The 24,028-nt window shown below is 30.2% G+C and overlaps 3 protein-coding genes across 5 annotated transcripts; 2 read left to right on the plus strand and 1 right to left on the minus strand.

Annotated features, from left to right (window-relative positions):
* Positions 1-2,534: 2,534 nt before the first annotated feature.
* LOC119687390 (peptidyl-prolyl cis-trans isomerase, rhodopsin-specific isozyme) lies at positions 2,535-6,140 on the plus strand. The gene is made up of 3 exons (XM_038101681.1): positions 2,535-3,089; positions 5,805-5,905; positions 5,980-6,140. Exons 1-3 carry the CDS (start codon positions 2,589-2,591, stop codon positions 6,080-6,082), a joined length of 705 nt encoding a protein of 234 aa, XP_037957609.1. The 5' UTR covers positions 2,535-2,588; the 3' UTR covers positions 6,083-6,140.
* A 10-nt stretch (positions 6,141-6,150) lies between these two features.
* LOC119687388 lies at positions 6,151-21,754 on the minus strand. 3 transcript variants are annotated; one of them, XM_038101677.1, is made up of 22 exons: positions 21,665-21,754; positions 20,898-20,974; positions 20,704-20,828; positions 20,425-20,635; positions 20,212-20,344; positions 20,008-20,138; positions 17,686-18,044; positions 16,294-16,579; positions 16,039-16,243; positions 15,125-15,978; positions 12,900-13,444; positions 12,714-12,844; positions 12,470-12,650; positions 12,180-12,329; positions 11,614-12,109; positions 10,479-10,717; positions 10,216-10,395; positions 9,401-9,866; positions 8,386-8,513; positions 7,378-8,309; positions 6,336-6,741; positions 6,151-6,271 (listed from the first exon to the last, which is right to left on the minus strand). In XM_038101677.1, exons 2-22 carry the CDS (start codon positions 20,962-20,964, stop codon positions 6,215-6,217), a joined length of 6,282 nt encoding a protein of 2,093 aa, XP_037957605.1. In that variant the 5' UTR covers positions 20,965-20,974; positions 21,665-21,754; the 3' UTR covers positions 6,151-6,214. The 3 variants fall into 3 exon arrangements, with proteins under 3 accessions (XP_037957605.1, XP_037957606.1, XP_037957607.1); XM_038101678.1 differs by lacking the exon at positions 21,665-21,754 and adding an exon at positions 21,145-21,228; XM_038101679.1 differs by lacking the exon at positions 21,665-21,754 and having other exon boundaries at positions 20,704-20,844.
* Positions 21,690-23,101, plus strand: LOC119687389 (39S ribosomal protein L10, mitochondrial). The gene is made up of 2 exons (XM_038101680.1): positions 21,690-21,953; positions 22,035-23,101. Exons 1-2 carry the CDS (start codon positions 21,932-21,934, stop codon positions 22,754-22,756), a joined length of 744 nt encoding a protein of 247 aa, XP_037957608.1. The 5' UTR covers positions 21,690-21,931; the 3' UTR covers positions 22,757-23,101.
* Positions 23,102-24,028: the final 927 nt, after the last annotated feature.

The raw sequence follows: 24,028 nt of genomic DNA on the forward strand, positions 1-24,028 counted from the left end.
ATAGATTAGTAAGTAATTAAAAAATTAGTATTAAGGCAATAATTTAAACTGTTTTAGTAGAAAACCTAATGTGCTTTTATAATACATACATATATAAAAATTTTATTTACAGTAAAAGTATTTTTTTGATGTCTTAAGTTTAAGCAATAATTGTTGCAGTGTATTCTGGTTAGACATGGCAGCTAATGTTGTACTTTTTGATGTTAGCACAAATGATTTTCAAGAGAGTTTTTATATGTATTATCTGCAGTTTATATGTGTTTACATATATGTATTAAGTTTATTAATTGAAAAAGAAAAATTTATGTTCATTAACATTTACAAATTTAAATGATTTCGATTACATTTGAAATAAAAAAGAAACTTTAATAACGTATTCAAAGTGTATTATGACTTCGGGAGATGGGCAATTGTTGGGATGCTTTGTGAAAAATCACTTCATTTTGGTATACGATAATAAGTAAGTTGAATTGGAAAGATTCTCGACTCTTTCTAATTGGAAGAAGACTGATTGCTTAATCAGTAGACAGACACGAACATAAAATTGTTGTTGTAAATCGTATGAATCCATAATCCTTGCAAGCGTAAGGGTCCTTAATCATCACCAGATGAGTTACTTTCGGACACAAAAGGTTTGCATTTGACGACACATTTTTTCAAAATCTGAACAACGTTTTCCACTTAGGTATATGACGTAGCTTAAATCTTTAGAAACTGGCTTTAAAGGTATACATTTTCATTTTAAAGTGTTAAACTTTTACATTAAAAATATAAAAGACGATGTATTATGTCAAACGGTGCACGTTCAGGCGTAAACAAAGAGTTACTCAAAACAGTCGATTTAATTTAATGTTTTGTAAAATCGTCACACCCTGAAAATCATAATGATACTGGCTTCTAAGCTATACATTTTTAAGAAATAGCCATCTATTAAAATGGCTATATCTTTAAACTAGTCTCTTTTGAATAACCCAATATCAATACAATACAATATACTCGTCACATCACGTCTAAAAGGAGTTAGTTAAATTTTAATTAGTTTAATTGCTTTGCTATTTTTTCATTAACTTTGTGTCATTCTATAGATACAATCAACCAATGGATACGTTTTATAATTACAACTAATAACATATATGGTTAAAATACATACAAAAAATAAAATAATCCTTTAATTGCTCAAGGATCATAAGGCCCTAGTCACATCTCTCATTTCGAATGATACGATTCCTGATTATTTCGCTTTCCATAGAAATTTCTTTTCTGTTATCTAATGAATTCCAGTCAAAAGTCAATCAATTCAGTTGACTTTTCACAAAGGGAAGATATTTGTGGCTAATGATTATGCAGACCGTCAAATCATTTTGCATCGCTGAAACAGATATCTGCCAACAACTTGACAATTATTAAAAGGAAAAAATAATAAATGTACTTTATTTACTTTGATATATGTCTTGCGAGGTCAGGATCTACCATTCAATTCTGTGGACCGGAGCCATATTATGAATTAAGTTGGTCTACAATTAGATCTCTGATTGATAAATGGTTTTTAGTCGAGAGAAGCCGCTATTGACACGACATTCCAGGTAACATTCCAGTGAGTGGTCTCATCTTTACCCAGAAAGTATCTGTTGTCAAGATAGCATAAAAGGTTTTCAGAGCATTGGTTATTCTGATCTTTTTTGTCAATTAATTTAAGGATATTATTTATTTAAACTAATTTTTAGAGAATTTTAAGCTGTCTATATATAACATAATACCTATATATTATAGATATCTAAATATATAATATCTTTTGTTCGTTTTTAGAGGTATGGAATGCAGAAAATACCAGTTGTGTGTTAAGCAAGATGTTATGTTGTTGTAGAAGTAGTATATAGATTAAATAGTAAAATGGGTCTAGCTTAATTTCCTATAATTTGCTAATATCTTATAAGATATTACATGTATTCAAGAAAATCCTATGTAGTTTTGAAGTAAAATAAAAATATTCCTATACCGAAGTCAATGTCAGAAAATTATACAAGTTCAACGTTTATACAATATACAATAGTTTAGTTATTACTTACCCATAGTTTGAAATACATAGACGGGGGTGTGAAAACACAAAATAGGTAAGAAGAATTGAAAAATCAATTTTCCAATAATTTTAAAACATATGACTATTTTAATGTGCAGGTACAGCAGATCATTTATAAGGTTTCCTCGTAAACAACCTAGTTATGTACTCTACGAACGGAGGGTTGGGCATATGAATGGAATTTTTTATTTTAAAATATTTTAAATATTGAATCTATAGAAATTCAGTCACACATCTTTATATATCAATAAAATTCACATCAGAAAACCATTAGTATGAAACTATAACCGTTATCGATTGATAAATCTGGAGTAACTTTTTTACGTGTATAATTTATACGTAACGCTTCTATGAAGTTATGAAGACTGGCATTTTTTATGTATTTTCGAACATTTCACCATTTTGTTTTTCTGGACTTGACTATTTTAAAATTTTTAGTTTCGATATCAGTCGCATAGTGAACGCTACAGGCAACATTGCCCTTTTAAATAGGCACACGGAAAGCCCAAAAATGCAGTTTTTGAAAGCAATAATTTTGTTACTTTTTGCACTGACAGCGGTTAATTGTCTTAGTTTCACTGTAACTTCAAGACTTTATATGGATATAAAGCATAAAAAAAAACCATTGGGTCGTATAGTGTTCGGATTATTTGGTAAAGCTGCTCCGAAGGCAGTGACGAATTTTCGGCATATATGCTTACGTGGCATAAATGGCACCACATACGTTGGTTCGAAATTTCATCGTGTCATCGAAAGATTCATAATACAAGGTGGTGATATTATTAATGGCGATGGAACTGGTAGTATAAGTATTTACGGTGATTTCTTTGAGGATGAAGCGTTACACATCGAACACAATCGTCCTGGTTACTTAGGGATGGCAAATCGTGGACCCGATACAAATGGTTGTCAGTTTTATATTAATTCAGTTTCTGCAAAATGGTTGGATGGTAAACATACTATATTCGGTAAAGTGTTGGAGGGTATGGATACAATATACGCTATTGAAGACGTGAGTGTATATTTGGTATAATTATTTTAAATTAAATATTAAGATAGTCTAGGTTAAATTGTTTTAGATACGAATACTTTTGTAAAGAAATGAGTTGAAGGGAATGTTTGGTGGGACTATCTTAGACTTTACGTAGCACGTTTACAGCTCTAATGCGCTTCGCTATAGCTATTGTCTAGTTATTTAATTGTCCTATATATGAAGGGTGTCTGTAATAATCGGAACTTAAATATTCTATTATTAATTCTTTAGTTAACAATTTTATTCAAGTTTATTTTTGAATCGGTTAAGATAAAGATATTGATTTCTTATACATTGAAGAATTACAAATGTTTTTTTTTAAAAGGTTTTGTGTGTTCTCTTCTTTTTAATTATTATTTGATTAAATGGTTAAAATGGTTATCTGGTCTGGACAGCCCTGTTCTACATAATTATTCTTAAATATATAAGTTATATACATTGTGGTCGTCGATTTCAATAATTAGAGATCGATTAACTTAAGCTAACTTTGCTCGTTGTGATTCTACATAATCTCAATGTACTATCGTAGTTTCTATTAATAAGAGCTGGTAACATACGAATGATGACCTAGTACCGGTTTCGCTTAAGTTGTCTATCGTTATATTCGTAACGCATGTTAAACTTTTGAATTGTAACCGGATGTGACATCTGCATCGGTTTTGTTTTCTATCTAATTCTATCTAAATTTATAATATGTCTGATAAGCTTTATACTATCAAATTTCTGTTTGCAACTTCATTGAAGCTTACAAATTCATTAACAAATTTAGTATATATGTTCTATTTAGCGGTTTAAAAAGATAATTGCACTAATTCTATTGTCAATTATGATTTTGCAATCTGCTCTTATATCTTTCACTTGAATTCTTTATTGATTACTTATTACTACTGCTGTCCTTCTCTTCTCTTATGGAGCATAGGGCTTCATATGGTTTACTTGATATATTATATCTTCAAATTTGTTTGTATAGTATAATACTATGATAGTATTTGGAGAACACAGTTTTGTATTTTAGAAGCAAGTTAAGGTTTCTTCTGTGCAGATTTCTAAGTCTCTTTTAGTTCACACAGGTTATTTCTATATAAGTATACTATCTGTCCACATTACCACTGACCAGAATAAAGATAACGATCTTCAAAGATAACGAAAATATGTATTACATATTTAATCGATACTATTTAAAAAAGTATTAAAGAAGGTGCTCAGATATGTGTTTATGTAATATTGTTTGCAAAAATATATAGTAAAATGTGATGGGATATTTACTTCTTAAGTTTTATTCAAATTGTTTACAGTTTGAATATAGTAATTACATAAATGGATATGTCAGATATGTAAAGGAAATACTTTAATTTTTAATAATGAGTATTACAACCGACAAACATTACATATTAATATAGTCCTATGAGCATGTGCACTGGGACAATCTAATGTCGGTTAATTAAAAAGACTCGAAAAAGTAGACTCGATACAGCAATTGGACTTAAAGAAACATTCTTAATCTATAAAGGGTTAACAATCAATTTTTAAGTGGAAGTTTTTTCGAATAAAATAACAGATATATGACAAGATGGTTCAAATATCAGTTCTTGTATAAAAAACTCATATATTTATCTATATACTTATACTCTCGAAATTATACATATGTTATTATACTTATTGTGGATTGTACTTATTATTCTACTATGAATTGTAATTTCAAAAAGCTAATCTGTCCAAGTTTATATAGAAGCTATACAAGCTAATGATTTATTTATTTATATCCTCTAGAGAAAAATATTTGCCATTGTTAATATCATATTATTAAGATTGCTGACCAATTAATTGATCCTGTTAAATAGTTTCTCAATCAAAAAACAAAAGGTCCTTAGTTGAAAAGATTTTGTTTGAGAATTTTTAATAACTCTGTTTGAAGGATTGTCAATGTTAAGCAAACTTGGATGTCTTTCTTTAATTAATATATTTATTTTAAGGAATCTTTCTTTTAAGACCATAGCGTGATAAGGCAATCTCGTCTTATTAGGGACATGTCATATTTGCCAACATATACCTCAAAAATTAGGTCACACATAATATTTGATTATCATATTGATAAAGAATTCTATTTTCTAAAATAAGGTTTTTCACAGTAGTGAACTACAACAACAAAAATTAATTTTATATTATTTTAATTAATTGAATTTTTGGCTCACTATACAGCTGTTTCGAGTATTGTCAAATACCCATCATCATTGGTCTTGAAAATAATTCGTGTATTTTATTATTCGTAAATAATTTTTTTTGAGACTGCAAGTACCAGGCATCGAACTTGGGTCTTACCAAATTTGAAGCTCAGAGTCAGCGCACCTTATCCAACTGACCCAAAGCCGTACTTGACTTTTATGTTCGCACATTTTTCTGGAGTTTTGTTACTTTGCTGTGAACGTTTTATAAATTTTCTAGTAAATTTAAACAAAAAAGAACAATAAGTAGAAATAACGTCATATTGATTTATTTTACTTAATCCTCTTAAGAGGTTCATAATAAAGGACAAAATGTATATATTCCTCCCCTCATAAAAATCCATAAAACTGTATGTATATACAGTGTAATAATTTTTGTGGGTTAAGATTACTTAGTAATGCTAAAGTTTACAATTACTGTTTGCGCTTATTCGTAAGTATATTCTAATCTATTTATCTATGTATTTTTTAGGTTAAGACCGATACTGATGATATACCTCTACAGCCAGTAATAATATCGAATTGTGGTGAAATTCCAACCGAACCATTTGAATTTTATCCAGACGATTTTAAGTAAGCTTATAAGCGATATATACTGAAGAATATTATTTTAAAAATTTATTATACTTCTTGTTATATAATTATAGCATTTTGAACTGGTTGAAGGCAGCTGGTTTCCCGGTCGCCAGTTCCTTCATCATATTATTCATATTTCACTACTTCTACAGACAATTAAATATGTACTGCTGATTGTTTTGATGGCTCAAATATATTAAAAATAAGATTAATAAAACATTGTTTAAAAAAATAAATAAATTTACGTATATGTATAAATAAAGTTAATCTTCTTCTTGTGTTCCAAACTTTCAAATATAAAATTTGTTACTTTTTAACCACAACTCCGCGTAATAGTATTGGTAACGTTGGTCCCAAGTGTAACTGGAGATATGTTTAAAATAATTTATTAAAAATTGATTAATTTAAAATTTATAAATAAGCCTACATCAATGTAGAGGAAATCCTGTAACAATTGTCCATTTTCATAAAACCTTGACCTTGGGTTGATTATTATTTTGACATGTAAAATTAAACCGGAAACATTTTTTTTGCTATTCGATAAAATTTTGCACAGTATCAGATGATTCTTACGTTCCACACAAACTGCTTTATTTAGACTATATACGCTATAGTAGTTTTGTATACATTTTCGATCTTGTGCTGTAAATTTCCGTTTGTGTTGTGCTTTCAAGTCAACGTCGAAGGAATGGGCGTGCTTTAGTTTTGGATCAATTTCCATATCAATTTCTCGTTCATATTGATTGCGATAACGTTTGTTGAAGCACTGTGGCATTTTATCTTCAGTGATGTGGTAAACATATTCATAGTCCGGATAGGGTGTCTCAGGTTTACTGTAAAATAGCTTATGGTACAATAGCTGATGTTAACAAGAGGTTGTAAAAGGTAAGATATGAATTTGTGGCCAAAAACAACCAGAAAAGTTAAAATTTTCAAATTGTTAGTACTTCTATACAGATCACACATATGATTCTTTACGGTTTCTATTTTTCTTAAACTGCAGACATTCTCAACATTAATCTTTGACAAAACCTTTGTAATGTTCCAAAACCCTTAAGAACGTATGCTTATTGAACATGATCATTAAAAAAAATTATGATTGGTTTGAATCCATACACCGCAAGGCGGCGTAAGACCATTGTAAAACCATTGGGAGTGTATCAAATCGTTAAAAGACTAAGGGTCATAAAAACCATAACATATGAAGATTATCGCATAGTAAAGTCTATTTAGTAGTCAAGACCAATGTGTTTAAAGTTCATCGAGTTGTGAAAACTATCATTTCGATGATAGTTGGCTATTATGGCTATTGGGTTCCACAAACCTGTGAAAACCATCAAATTTCGAATAAGTTTTTATATGTATTTTTAACGAATATTGGTAAAAATTTTGCCATTCATTTATATATACCATATATTCTTAAAAATATAGTCAATAGTCAGAATACATACATAAATATATGAACTTACTTATTTTCAAGTTCGAAGTTAACATATAGTCCTGGAATCTTGATAATTGTTCTTGCTGCAGCTGTGATTTTGCCCGGTCCAAAAAAGCGTAAAGCCAAATCAAACTTATGATATGTATTTAATTGCAGTTGTCCTAAATTTAGTATATAACCATGCAATTCGAAGGGCAACGGTTGTATGGTGAAATATTTTAAATGAACAGGTTTACAAAAGGATTGTAAAAATTTAATATGCTCCTTGTATACATTATAGGTAAGAAGTGCTATATCGGGATTATGTATTAGATTTTTCATGAATTTTTTCGTTTGTATAATTTGTTCTAAAATAATTTCATTAGGGACATCGTTGGGATTAACGAACACATACGATTTGAGTATTTCGAAAAAATTGCGCTCATGTAATAAATTTGTTTCTGTATCATAATCCGAGCCAGTGCTTATGTCCGAAATACTCCACTGAAATGACCTTGATTCAACCACACTCAATTCTTCTGCACCTCCCAAATCTTCTTCATCAGGCTCAGTAAAAATTTTGAATTCATCAAAATAATAAATCTTTTGTAATATATTATATTCTTTAATAATTTCATTGCGATCCATGTGTAGGCGTGGTAGGCTCGTCTTCACTGAGGTAAATATGGGAATTACACCCTGTCCAGCCAAACGCAGATATTTTATTTCACTATCGTTAACAGTTATTTTAATATTTCGAAAAAAGTGATCAGCGAAGCCCATTACGCCCTCAAATTTAATATTGGTCGCTCTGAATGGTGCTAAGCTAAATTCTTTTTTTGTTGTTATTTCTACATATCCATGTGATATACGCTTTATTTGAAATGAAGGAGGCAGAGGCAATTCTTCTACTTTTAATGTGATCTGATATTGTGTCACATTACGAACTCGCACATGAGATCTAAATTTTTCATACCATGGCTAGAAGAAATATTACTTTTAATCACTTTTAGTTTTTTTTTAAGATATGTATATATTCTTTTAATATTTAACATACCTTTATACCTAAGTAAATGCCTCCTTTGGAGAGTTCAATTGTTTTCTCCAAATGAACTATTGTAACGGTGAATCGTTGAGGAGAGCCACCGATGACATCCAGGTCAAATATGGCTTTCATTTCGAAGCCTGTATAGTAAATACAATGAATACAATGTATCATATAATATTATTGGAAACTAATAAAAGAAATAAACTTATTTGAAAGACAACGTTATATTAAGCATAACTCTTGCGTGAAATAATTTAAAAAAAATTTTTAAATATTAACTTAATTTTGATATCATCTATATAGGCAATGTATATATATCCACATTAACAGTATATAAATATTAGAAATATATCATTCCTTACTACAGCGACTAAAGACATATATCCTACGAAGTGACTCTTGTCATAACGGAGATATTAAAGCTCATTAGTGATAATCTTGCTCACCCAGTTCTAACAAATAAACCTCATGATAGGTTAGGTTAGGTTAAGTTATATCGCCGATCACTAGGGGATGGATCCACTTAGGCCTATTGCCCTATTGTGCTAACGTATATTGGCGATACCTCATTTTAACTCATGCTAAAGCTTAAGTGACATTAATAAGTTTAGGACTGGTTTTCAGTATTTAACGGTCAAATATAACAACGAAAGATGGTAATCGAGTAATCCACATTATTTGGTAACATAGACGTAAATAGTAGTCTTTAAATTTTTTAAATGCTGTAAAATATATATAGATCTCGCAATATTTTGTAACGGCGAAAATATGCTACAAACCGAATACAAATCTTTATCAAAGAAATTCTAAACTCAAATTCTCTAACGTATAAGAGGAACCTTATATTACTTTTCGCATGCATTGTAATCTCACTTGATTAGATCAAAAAATCAGTTATCGGTTACATTAACGTTTATCAACGTTTTGACAAAATTCAAAAATTCAATTGTCGAATAAAAATATATATAATATAGGTTGGCTTGCATATATATTCTTAGTTTAAAAAAATTAGTTTACGAAATACCTTTCCGAACTCCTGGTAGATGCAATAAGCAATCCTTAGAACCTGTCGTTACGATACCGCTCTTTTCATGAAAATAAATGGTGCGCTCCTTTAAGCAAACTGATGAACTCGGTTCTGATACAATATAACTATCATCCAATTTTAAATTGTCAAGAATTTCTTCTAGTGTTTTCTTAACATTCATTTGTGCTGTACCATAATCTATAGCTGATAGATAATTGTCGTCAAGGATCATTTTATACCGCTTTGCTTCCAAATCCAAATTATCTATTATTTCGTCAATAATTTGGCGAATATTAATTGGATCTTCAATATGGTGAGGCACACACCGCATTTTCTGATAAATACAAGTTAAATTCCTTCCACATTCTTCATTAATTGCATCCGAATCGTAATCGTCAGCTAATTCTAGTTTCCATAAAATTTCTGATAAAATTTGGCGTGCTATCTCATCTGGATCCTCAAGCTAAAAAGCCCAAATTGTATCAAATACTTTTATGTTCACTTAACTAAGTAATGATGAGTAATGAGAATAGCTTCTATTTGTTTGTGATTGCTATCGTCTATCGTCTACACTGGCAAGTTTTATATATATTCGAATGTAAATACATTTTCTTGATAAAAATTCCGATAGAAATTTTTATGGCATCTTTTAGGAAAGTTTCAAAAATTTGTAAGCATTAGTGAAAATATGAGACCACATGCAAAAATTTTGCCGAAAACTTGCCAAGGTAAACGCTGAATAAAAATTTTAAACTTTATTTTTTATGTATCGAACTTCACAGTTATTCAAACTTTCATGAAAACATACTTACTGCCGCTACAAATCTTAAGTCTTCACTCAATTTCTTCCATTTGTATCGGGCATCCATACAGCCGCCATTTTCAAGTGTGACATTTACATCCCTTTCTTCGCGCATCGTAAAAAGTACAAGATTCGGATTATTTATATTCAAAAATGGATAATAAATAGAAACATTTAGGTAAAGCGGTTTCTAAAAATAATAATAGATTTATAGAATATTTAAAATAAATATTGAAGGCCACTGTTTTGGAAATTAAGACTTATCCGACTTACCTGTTGTTTACCATTAGCGGTACAAATAATTCTTCCACCAGCGTAAGAGCAAGCAAACTCTCCAATTATTACCTTATTAAGTACAACAATTATATTTTTGATTTCTAGAGACTTCATTTCAAATGTAAGTTCTCTATGCAGACTATCTTCATAGAATGCTCTCATTTTAAATGGTCCAATAACTTTTAAATGAACGGTATGAACATCGGTATTTGCTATATTTTTAAGCTCAGCGCCCCCTATAAACACAATATATTTTACTATAGAGTTAAGATGGGTAACAAAATGAAGTAGCAAAAATTGTAGTGTATTAGAGTGTAGTAACGCTCTTCTAAACTCTTGATGCAAACATAAGACGTTTAGGATATTTGAACAAAGAGATTTATTTAAACTAAATTATGTAGATGTATGAAGCAAAAATTGATATTGAAGTGGTCATATTGAACTGGAACTCATATTAGATAATCTTAAACAAATAGATTTTGCTGAGACTCATCTCAAGTTCATTATACCATTATAATGAATAAAACTAAAGTTGTTAGTGGGGGGTTTTGGGTTAGGCTGAGGCCCCTATGTACTGCGACCAGCTTGATCTATTGTGCACCAAAAATTAAAGTTAATATGGGTCCAATATTACAACACAGAGAATATTACATTTTCAATTTTAATATTTATAAAATATACAGATTTGATATCAAAAAAAATAAAATAAATTTTTAAAACCTACCATGAACAGTGAGAACTTCTCTTAATAGATTGATATAACCGTTCACTCACAGAACATTCGCCTGAAGAATTTATCTATATAGGAGTAAGTATTATTCAATGACAATGCAAAATAGTTGAAATTCTCGGAGTATCTAAGCATAACAAAGATATTTGAACGTTGCTCAAACTATCGATATTGTAGATTATATTATTAACTCAAAGCAAATTTCTGAAAAATTCATAACATTTATTAAGAACCTATCTACTTCATATCTGCTTGATATGATTTCATGCCTTTTATGTATAAGAGATATTATAAAGCTAACAACTAACAAAAAAATGATATATATTTTTACAGATAGTACTGTTCCGCAATTAATGCTATGCTTCGTTCGGAGCCAGTGCATTAATATCTGGGAAAACTTACTTATATCTTCACGATCATAGAATTTGTGTGTTCTATAGTATTCAATATTTATTGATTTTGGTTGCCAATCCAGTTGTGGTTCAATGAAATTCGCTTTGACGGTAAAGCTTATATTACTGACCCGTTGCTTAAAACTTTGATCAGTAATTTGTATGCGAAATTCACTACATAATTGTGTTGCCGCAAAAGCATTTGCTGAAATCAATATATTTTTCTCTTCACCGGATTCAAGCATCATCATTTTCGGTTCTACATTGCAAATTCCTTTGATTTCTTCAGTACTACATTTCGGTGGACCGATACGTAGCTTCGTTATGAGTAATTTATAATCTCTATGACCACGATTTACTGCTCTTACATTTATTGTGTAGAGTGCAACTTCATCTAAAAAGTTCTTCTTAGTATTAATAAGAAGTGTGCCAAAATCCACGCCCTTAGTAATATCCTGATAGAAGCATATTGGCATACCCTCTATTAAAAATTGAATCGGTACATCCTTTAATAAAACAAACAAAAACAAAAAAAAATAACACCATATAAAATGACCAATAGAATGTGATACTCACCATAGTTTTGCCATTGCGTAATTTTAAATAGAATACATTATTATATGTGCCCGGATCATAAAACTTTGATTCAATTGTTACATATATAAATTGCGCCACAGGTTTAAATTTGAACCCGTATATGTCGAGGAACTGATATATCTCATTTTTCTAAACAAAAAATTTAAAAAATAATAATATATGTATCATTATACTATATAATATTATATATATATAATACTATAATATATAACACAATATACTATAATACTATATGTGTATTATATATTAAATTTATGTTCTTTTCTTACTAAGTGAAATCTAAAGCATGTAGAAGTCGGTGTAAGATTTTCAATAAAAATATACTGTCTCGTCCTACACAAGACCCTTTGCCTGCAATATACTCTTTTTGGAATAATTCGCACTCTTGCAGGTAAAACTGTTGCACATATTCTAAATGGAACATCCGCTATTTCACCAACCGTTTTAACGCTGAAATTTAATTTTATTATTTAAGTCTACAAATAAACATCTAGTATACTGATGTCTACACACCTTCCCCATAGAACTACATTATTAACCTTCTTGAACCTTACAGTACTTTCAACGGTTATCGCATCATTTTTTTGTATATAAAATTTGTAATCATCATTATATAAAGTCATTACTCCATCGGGACAATCGGGCTGCATAAAATAATTTTTATCTTACAAAAAGTTTCTTAAATTCATATTGACTTACAATTGCAAGATAGAAAAAGAATCCATCCACATTGCTCACATTTGTGAATTTCATTTGTAATTTATACGGTTCATCGCAATAAACGACATGATTCTGTATACAAATATCGGTTTCCCAAACGATTTCTGGTACAGAGCAATTGAAATTAATCCGATAATTGAACGTCATCAGACTCGTATCTACATAGAAATATTCGCAATTTGTGCAACGGCCTTCACATCTAGTTCCTGGACAGATTTGTATATCTATAATGGTGTGACGTTTTCCTCTGATATTTGGTATCATAACAAGTGAAATGTACTTTCCTTCGGCTGGTTGTAGATGTATTGGTTCCTTATTGCAATAAACTTCTCTGGGATCTGAAGGTATAGCATTCCAATCCATATACCTATAATTTTGAAATTCTACTATATTTTCAAAATACTGAGTAGAAAGCAATGCATCTAATGTTTCCTTTACAATGTTAATTTCAGAAAATGGTCTAGTTTTACGTACTTCCCATCTGCTTGCCCATACTAGATGTTCAGCGAGTAATGGTATATCATCTGAAAAAATGATTGAATATACAATGCAATCAAATTTTAAAAAGTTAACAAATTTCGTATTGTACAAAAATACAAGAAGTTTAACTATTGAATAGAACATATGCAATAGATAAGCTCAATTCTAGGGTATTTATAAGATATAAATCACACTCGGATTACTATACACAATATATGGGGAGCCATTGAAATAAAGAAGTATGAAAGGGAAAGGGATAGTTGTATGGCGAGGAGGAGATGACGAGGTTTAGAATTCTTTTCAATTCTATCGAACAAAGTCAAAAATTTATTTTGTTTAGATTTATTAATACATCAGAACAATGAATTAGATTGATAACGTAAGTAAAAATCTATTCAGCAATGAATAGATTTTTATGTTAAAAGCAACTATTAGCTAAATTTTTGTTAAACAGCCGCAATACCGACAGATAGCCAAGTGGCGAACAAAGCACTAAACTTGCATCACGTGACTTCAAGACTGGTGCAAGATTACCTTGATAAGTTAAATCTGCTCGGCGATTCAAATCAGGTGTCGATTCTCTAGGTACCGGGCCATACTGGTTTAAGCGGAAACGAATATGCAGACAAACTAGCCAGGAAAGGAGCAATCACATCGATGCTGGGGTCTGAACCTTTCTGTGGATTAGGACATAGCACCCTACTTTCTGTCATAAAAATAAAGGAGAACCTGAACAAAAATGATTACTGGATAATATATCAGGGTTATTACAATCTAAATCACTTATTGGTACTTATAACAATAGGAGATACCAGGATTTATGGACCTATCAAAAGAAAACCTTAAAATCTTCACAGGATTCTTCACTTCATTCTTAATCTTCACAGGGAACTGTTAACTAAAATACCACCTTATGAAACTGCGTATATATACGGATGTAAACTGTAAATTCTGCGAAGCGAATGATGAGTTAGCCACATATGTAGTGTTAGAATGCCCTGCACTAATGCACAAATCTAACGGTGGAGGCAATAAAACTTTGCAAAGTGGGTTCTGTACTACTTTTAATTGACGCTTCAGGGCTTAGAGAATTACTCTAAACCCAGAATAACGATTGGCTATTCTTATTCAGAGATTTTATTAATAATATTAAACAAATAAATATTTTCAGGTTACGGAAACTTGGTAAGATCCGAAACAGTTAATAGGCCTGTCCAAAAGAAGTAATTGAATTAAAGATTCATTTTTCATACTATTATTCCATTTTGTATCCGTCTTATTCGAGCAACGCATTATATTACGGAGAGGGAATAAAAGCGATTTATGATACCATGGGCAATACTCGCAGAAATATAACGTATACTTCTTTACGAATATATTATATATATGCTTTTTGGAGAGATGAACTGATGTATTGCACTCGAACCATATCATGTTAATAGAGTAGCCAATAGTTATGAAATTCAAACTTTAAATAAGAGTGGATTAGTAGATCAAAAGTAAGGGCATCAAGATATTGGCTGCATATATTGTAACAGAATAAGAATATGCTAATATATCAGACGCTTCGATTATTAAATCAAAATATTTAATTAAAATATTTATATATTTTGGAAAGTGTTGTTGATAAATTCTTTTCTTATTATGTTGTAAATGAATATATATGTACTCGTATTCAAATACATTTATATTTGTAGAAATGCTTAAATATATTTTTTACTTACCTAAAACTTCTTCAAATTCATCAGAGAATATAGGTTCTGCTTCTGGATGTGATATCATCGATAAATCTGAAGGATTTTTTGTTAACGGCAACTCTTTAATTGTTTCCAATTCACTGTTTGTATTAGTTATATTCACTACATTCGCATCTTCAGTATCTTCATACGGAGGGTCTGGAGGTATTTGTTCAAGAACCTCCGTTTTCGCTTCGTTTTCATTTAATTCATTGTCTTCTTCAGGAGACTTATAATATATAACTTTAGGAGCATCACCTTCTCCACATAATATTATGTCAAATTTTTCAGGCTCCGAAGCAGGTTTGCATGCAGAAGTATCATTATATGAACGATCTTCATCTATACCATAATATTTTTGACAATACCAGTTGGTGCATTCTATTCTTTCTGGTTTTTTTTTAACAGAACTTACAACATCTTCTTCTTCTTCTAACTCAGATTCTTCTAGAACATGCTCTTCTGGAACAATTTCTTCTGGACTGTGTTCAGATTGCATTTCAAAAATTTCAGCACTCTCAGACTCCAAACTAGTAGCATTTTGTGCATTCAATATATCTTGAATTAAATTTTCTTCCTCTAAAAGTGCTTCTCGATCGGCATTCTCATCAAAAAACTTTTTTATCGGATCAAATACATCTATTGGTAAATAGTTTTTATCAATCACATTTAAAACTAACGGAGTCTCCAGCCCATCTTGTTGTGGTACACATCTTAAAACGATTGGCGTCTGAAGTGGATTTTTAACAAATATTTCAATTATTTGGGGTACCGCAAAAGGGATTTCACCTAAATCTGGTTTTTCAGGAGTAGTTAACACTTTTACTTGGTTTGAAACACCTCTAAAAAAATTTGAAGTCTTTTGTGATTAATTGGAAGTCTTGTTCGTTTTTAGTATATACCTCACTAAGCACGATATAAATCTGCCGTTTTTAACCTTAAATTTTAAAATTTCTGCAAATTTTCCAATCATTTGCGTGAAAAATGTTAAACAAAAAAATCCACACCGTAATCGGTTTAATGTTAGGCCTTCACTCGGTTTTAGCAGAGCGGTGCATTTCGTCAATTCCTCAGTTCCTTTATAAACGATTTTGGTGCGTATACGTGCTAAAAAATTTATATTTTTTTATGATAGGACACCGTAATTAAAATGTTACCTTCTTTATTAACAAACCGGATATCACTAAAATGTTCTTCACCAATATAAATTTCACCGAAATTTATTATATCTGTTTCTAATTCAGCATCTGGTCCTTGTATATAGCCGGTCATTAAAATACTTTTTGTATTGCTAAAACTACTTCCCAGCGTTATAGTTATCAGTAGATAGGTTTTGACTACAAACGGCGGTTCTAAAAAGTCATCGAAATCGAACTTTTCATTTACATTCGGTGCAAATGTTATGCTCAATTTATTTAAAGTTTTAGGGGCAAAAGATCCTTGCTGAAAACAAGAACACATCCTTAAATTTATAATATACCAATAAATCTATATTTATAGCCTTATAAAAAAGAACTAACACATCATCTAATAAGTACCGAGATTAACTATTGAAAAACAATTTTTTTATACATTTTTTTATTATTAACACAATCATTTAAATCTTTCTCTAATATTAACAGTCCTTTCATGTAAATCGATTAATAATTAGCTTCAAAGTAGGTTTTGTTTAGGATATAACTTCATTGAGTGGGTAAAATGTCATTTTCTGAAACATATCTTTGTGAACTACCATCAGATGGTACTAGTTATAGGCATTATCCATTAAATACAGTCGATGTCGATTCGTAATCAACGCCTTGATATACGACATTTACTTCTTCGCCGTTTGCAGGTGCTTATTTTTAGATTACTTTCTTCAAACTCATCAATAGTTCAACGTAATGTTCGTTGTTGATCATTTTTAGATTATCGAAACAGTTCTAGATTAAAATACTATACACACCCTCATAAACGGAGGTCATTATCTTCTCGATTGATTTTTACGTTTTTGGTTATTTTACACAAGTTTCACCGATATCTCTCTACTAGGTTGATTGCTGTTTTGATTGCTGATTTTTGTCGAAATGGTTTTAGATAAGAGGTATGTCAAGGTATCTTAAAAGGTATCTCAAAGGTGTCAACTATATTTCTAAATTTCAGTTTATCAAAATTTAAAGCGATTTCATGAACTGCTTTGATTTTCTTTTATAGTAGCTATATAATTTGGGCAACTTAGAGCTTTTAGCGCGATCGATATCTATGGAGTCGCGTTCTAACTCAGCAAATATTTCGCGGAGTAATAATATGCTAATATTTTTTAGAGTTATTGATGAGTTCGCACTATAATATTTTCAATATAAAAACAATTTTTTAATAACTCATAAAATTTTTTTTTCTTTCATTGTTTTGCAAATATTAAAAGTAGTTTTAAACAAATATTAAAGCTGTAACTCAATAACTAATAGTGAGAATATTATGAAATTTGATCATATAGATCATATAGATGAACGGTATTGATCGATGCTTAGTCTCGGGACTTACTGAGAGATGTGATTTATGTTGCTTACATAATTTTGCAAAGTAAAATGATTGTGAGCGACGGGTACATATTTTTGCTGCAAAGCTTCGATCTCTGCTTTGGCATTAGAAATATCTGAATTTATATCACTACTGCTATCTATGTTATCTCCAAAACTAACTCCAGTGAATGGGTCAGGCTCATTAAAGTTTTCTATAATATTCAGTTCTTCCATTGTGGTTAAAAATTTAATCTCAAAATGTAGTCGATTGTCACTCTCACAGCAAATTTTGAGAGTTTTGGTGAGATTTAATCCATAATTTAAGCTGCCAAATTCAATATGACTGTCAGCAAAGTAAAGAGAGCCAGCAATTGGTTCGTGCACATAATCTATTGGTATAAACGCTTCTAAATTGAAAATTTTTTATTATTATTATTGTATTATATATTATTTATTTAGTATTTTTTAATTAATATTTTGATATTATTATTAATATTTTGATATATTTTGATATTATCAACAAAAGGCGAATTTTATAATTAAAACTGGTCACTTTTAAATAAAATTAATAAAATTTAAAATGTTTAAACATTGGGTGATCAAAAAATTAAAAAAAATGAAATAATAATTCAATATCGACGTTCATAATCTATAAGATAATAGGACCAAAAATTACTTGAATCTTACTATTTTCTGTTCCCGTACGCAAAATCAAATTCGTAGAGAGAGTTTGTGCGAAGGAATTGTCGGTTCGTACTGAACACGACTTACTTGAATTTTACTTGAAAATTTCATCGAGTGAATTTAAAGTAAAGTCAAAAAAGAGCTGCTTTGTTTTATACATAAGAATATTTCCATTAAGGCTGAGTCAGACGGTAGGTAACGTAAGAAATTAATTCAAAGCGAAATGCAAATTCAAAGCGAAATAAACAAAGTTCACCGTTTTTGATTATTTCGTTCCTATCAAATACGCAGGTTTGGTTGGTTGTGCATTTCGCTTTGAATTAATTTCTTACGTTACCTACCGTCTAACTGAGTCATTAATGGCATTTTCAAATTATAAATCTGGATTCAATCTAAATTTACTCTCGATCTGCCAAATTTCGTTATCCAAATGAGTAATCTAACATATTTGAAGTTGTGTTAGTAGACATTTATACATTTCATAAATATACGGAACATGACCTAATATTTGAAGTTGAAAAAAAAAACTGTTTTTAACATTTTTGTTTTATTTTTTGATCTTATTAGTGATGATATCTCAATAGTTTTAATGTAACACTTCAGTGTATTATATTTAAATATGTATATTCCAATTGCAAATATTTTATAGCAATTTGAATTTTTTAAAATTACGTTAAACTGAAGTTGTGATAATTGTGGATATAGACAGACATTTCGTGCTTGTTACGAACTTTATTTCATCTGGACTTGCAAATTTCACTATTACCAACTGTCCATATATATAATATTTTTAATAAATTATTGCTACCTTTAAGAAGTGGTTTGAAATTGAAAGAAACCCTCTTTTCACAATAATATTGGGTTAGGGATCAAAAAGTTCTTAATGCGCATAAGAATATAAAAGGAAACTATTGGAGTGCGATGAAGCTATATTCCAATCTGAACTGATTAATTTTTCTTAAGTGGTAAAAGTAGTTAATAGGTCTGTTCCACGAGCTACTCGTAGTAACTTTGAGTAACACAGTGTGTACACAAAGGCGTTATACCAGCAAATTTTCGAGTAAATGAGAGCATTTGAGAGAACGTAACATCCCTGTCAAAATTTGAAAACGCTACACAGACTTTACTTGTACATTTTATTTTAAGTAAAATTTTTGTTGATGTGTGAATCAGCTGTTTTGCTTTGAATTTAAATTTTTGTATTGTGCGGCACTAGTGTAATCTGGCTCTGAGTAAAAAGCGTAATCTGTCACTTTATTTGTGTTACGCTCTCAGTTTGTATTTGTGTTTTACTTGAGTTTTACTAAGAGTAGTTCGTGGAACAGACCTAATACGGGAATTAGTCCCTCACTTTATGGTGCAGCTCGGCGATAGTTTTTAAAGCTCAGTTAAGTTTTTCTAAGTAGTCAATTATATAAGTTCTATTTCATCATGTCCAAATTTGGGAAATTAAATTAGCGTTGTCGTAGTTTTATATTTGCTATAAAAGATGGCGTAAATCACACATTTTGGTCAAAATGTACAAAATACATATATACATGATACAATAATACAAAATATTGTATCTTGTTTTTTTTTTTCGCAAAACGTGTTTTTTCGCTTTAAAAATTGATTTAATATATTTATGGATTACTAATAGTAATTGTAAGGTTTACATAACTGTTTAATATTATTTTCATTACCTACCATTATTTACTTTTATTTTCATTTGATCGCTTAATGGACTTACTTCTTGCACCGAGAGACATAATAAAATTTTAATGAAATTATTTTTTTCAATAACAACTTTAGATGGAGCTCTAAGGGCCTCATTGTAACTAAAAATAGAGAAAATATTTATTGTGTTATCCAATTAACATAATTTGAGAATGCTTGGTCAACCATCCTTACGTTCTTAATTTAATATAGGTTTTTTCATCTTTCGTATTATAAATTATAAATTCGTAGAAACACTTGTAGCTTGGTGGAGTACTCATGAATTTAATAAATGTGGGTATAACAGGTTTTAGATCCTCCACCAAAACTAGATTATAAAATTAAAAAAAGGGCAATATTATCAGATTTATATATTGTACTATGTACTAAAGAAAGGAAAAATCTTACAGATTATTGGAATTTGAAAAGTAATATTGGGATGTTCGCTTTGTACAAAAACATTTCTTTCAATATTTAATCGATTCCTATTTTTAGGAACCAAAGCGACTGAAATCTCTATAGTTTCGTCAGGTGTAACATAGTCATATATGAGACGTCTTGGAATCAAAATATCAATTTCGTCAGGAGTGTCTGTGTGAAAATTCAAATGACGTGGGAACTGTAATATTTGGGAAAAGTGATATTTTATAATATGCGTAAATGTATATGTATAATTTATTTACTTACATCAGATTGATTTCTTATTTTAATAACTTGTTGGTAGGCAAGAGTTCTCCTTTTATTGCCTTTCCAGATGATTACTCTGGGAACAATTTCCAACGCTGTTATTTCCGACCGATTACTCATAAAATCTATTGATTTATATTGCTATTTAAATAACATAAAAAGTTTATTAACAATTTTATATGAAATATTCTTACAATGATAGGTGTTACAGCAATATTCTGGTGTCTGAACCTCAGTACTCCTGTCTGTGTTAAAATTCATGTTGGTAATTCTAAAACATGACGTCATTAGATTAATTATTAATTATTTCAATACTAATAATTATATTAAAACGTTATATAAATTTATTGTTATATTGTTATATGAAGCGTAAAAGCATTATTATTGAATTTCTACATGAATTATCTGTTAAAGATAGAAAGGAGATTGTTCATTATTTACGTCTTTATTAAGTATAAAAAAGATCTCAAATCTTTGATCTGTGCGGTCTGGTGTGTTCCCTTGTTATTACCAGTTGTTTGTGTAATCAATCTAAAAATTGCATATATTAATTAGCATTTAGGTGCATCCACACCAAAGCTAACGCTTGCGAACGAACGAATATTCGCAGGTAATCGTACTTGCAAAAGTTCGTTCGTTTTGGTGTGGATACAGTTGTAGATGATGAGTAAAGTTTTATAAGTGCATTCGATGTAAAAAATTTTCACCTGAACTTCGATATCTCGAAAATTAATCTAAATCGGCTAGGAACGTGATGTAGTAATAACTTTCCTATTTTAAACAATTCGAGAAATCTAATGCATGCTAAAATATATATATATATATAAATAACAACAAAAATTTTTTGCATGAAGCAAAAAAGCAATATGTAAGTTAATATACTTTATTTTAATTTTTTTTCATTATTTATTTTTATTGTAAGAATATGCAATAAATTGTTAAAATAATACTTCCCACTTACTTCCTTCAGTAAATAATGCTGCTTTGTTGAATTCAAAGTCAACGTTTTTGCATGACGTTTCGAAGTAGCCTCTAGCGGAAATTTTAGCAAGCAACTCCTACTGTCAAATTAACGACAGCTGATAAATAAAGAAATAGAAGTCAGTGCTCCAGCAACGAGCGGCGATTTTATTTATGGCAAATAGAAGGAATTATTAAAATAAAAGTCTAGTGTTTGTAGTTAAAATTATAAATTTTAAACTTTTCGTAATTAAAAGCATCAGTAAAAATGTCAAACTTTATACACAAAGGTAAAACAACAATAGTTCTTAAGTGTACATGTGTTTTCTCAAACAAAGTTATACAATCAAGTGTTTTGTATTGTTTTATAGCATTTCTATTGACCAGTCGACCGCCTCTCATCCAATTTCAACGTTACCGTGCTAAAATTAATATACAACGTCCACGACAGCCGCATTATGACCGTGCATTGGTGCTTGCCGTAACGAAAGAAATTGTTGAAAAGGAACCAAAAACAAAAAATTGTTTTGTTAAAATTAAAAATACCGACATAGAAAATCCATATTTGAAAATAATTGCACGGGAAGTACGCAACTGGTTTGAACAATCACGTATGGTTGGCATATTCCACATGAATTCCATGACTGAGGATGATATGTTTGATGTGCGCGTAAATTTACATAAACAAAATATGGTTGTGAAAATGTATGGTAGACAAATTATGGCAGAAGCGCTCACTGATACAAAATATGAATCGTTGTTGCCATTATTCAATGTGTCTTATAGATTGGTATTCTCACCGGAGGATCGTGCAAAACAACTTATACGTACAGTGCGGAAAGTGCCCCAGATGATGCTGTTAGGTGGAATTGTAAACAATGTTTTGCTGAGTCGGAATGAATTCATGGATTATGCACAACATCCTGGTTTGCAATCCGCGCAAGCCGAACTGGTACAAACACTCAATATGTCAGCCGGTAATCTAGTGCAACAGTTGGAACAGCATCAGAATAGCTTTGTAAATATACTTGATGTCTATGCAAAAGAGGAAAGTCAAATTGAAACGAAAGCAGATAGTCCCGAGAAGAAATAGAAGTAATTATATTACGAACGAATATAATTTTTTTTTAATTTGTTAGAGTTGTTATATTAATATCGAAACAAATTATTATAATTTAAATTGAGCATTATTTTCGGAATTGTTCACGATTTTGCTACTGTATAGATTATTACTTAATGTTATTTAATTACGAAACATCGTCGATATTTAGTTTCGATTATTTCAAAAATAAATCTATCGTACGAAATATGTATGTACTTAATTATCTGAACGCATATCGGTTTTATTACAACTTATCCGTCTGGCTGTCCGTTTAAATACATATCTTCATCTTATTATGCGGTATAAATCTAAAACCGATTTTTTGTATTAAATAAAACCAACATTAAAATGAAATGTACGTAAAAATTTTGATTTATTATGTTGCATTTGTAACCGTTTTCTTGATCGGTCTGCATACCTGGATTTATGTATAATATGTTCTTGTCAAATAACTCTATACTACTTTGACTATTCCCACCTTGTGCTCTACTATATTATCAAATCCACACAATTGTGTAAGCTTTGCCATTATTTCATATGTTTGCGTTACAAGTATATCGATTTGATATGTTGTTAAATAATGCAACAGCATTATTATAATACAACAGCATTATTAAAATACAATAGCATACAGTTCTAGTTCCCGCTGATAGCTTTCTTTTGAAATTGGAAGTGTTGATTTGCAATTACTCGCCAGAAAAGGAGACAAAAAATATACGGCTTAAGTATTGTTGTAGTAGTAACCCGGTGGGATCTGCTTGTGTAGTCCGTTTGGGGGTGTTGAACGACACTTTGTCGTCGATCTCGATCAGACTTCGGGACGTAGACCTGGTCGTGCTTGTCATATTGATTATATTTATTATTAATGTTGCACCTTAAAGTCTTACCAGTCCCCGTCAATCCTAGTAAGCAGTTTCAAGAACAACTTTGTCTATATGTCTATGCCATTTTCTAACGATTACTTTAATGTGTCCTTCACTACTGCCATTAAAATGTTACACTTCAAAGAAATTAGAAACCAAAGAGTTTTGCAAGAATTGATGGTCTTAATGGCGTATCTTTATGTAGCATTTTTGGCAATCTATAGATAGGTGGTATATGAAAAGCTACGAATCATATATGTTTAAATGTTTTGCACAATTCTAAAGTGATGAAGATTAAAGGTCGCATCTATAATCGATGTTGATTAAGTTAGTTCTGGTAAATTATTTTACTATACTAATATACGAATAGAATGCTCTGTTTCTCTTCTTCTTCTCTTCT

The sequence above is a fragment of the Teleopsis dalmanni genome, chromosome X (assembly GCF_002237135.1).
Source record: "Teleopsis dalmanni isolate 2A chromosome X, ASM223713v2, whole genome shotgun sequence".
Classification (NCBI taxonomy): Eukaryota; Metazoa; Arthropoda; class Insecta; order Diptera; family Diopsidae; genus Teleopsis; species Teleopsis dalmanni.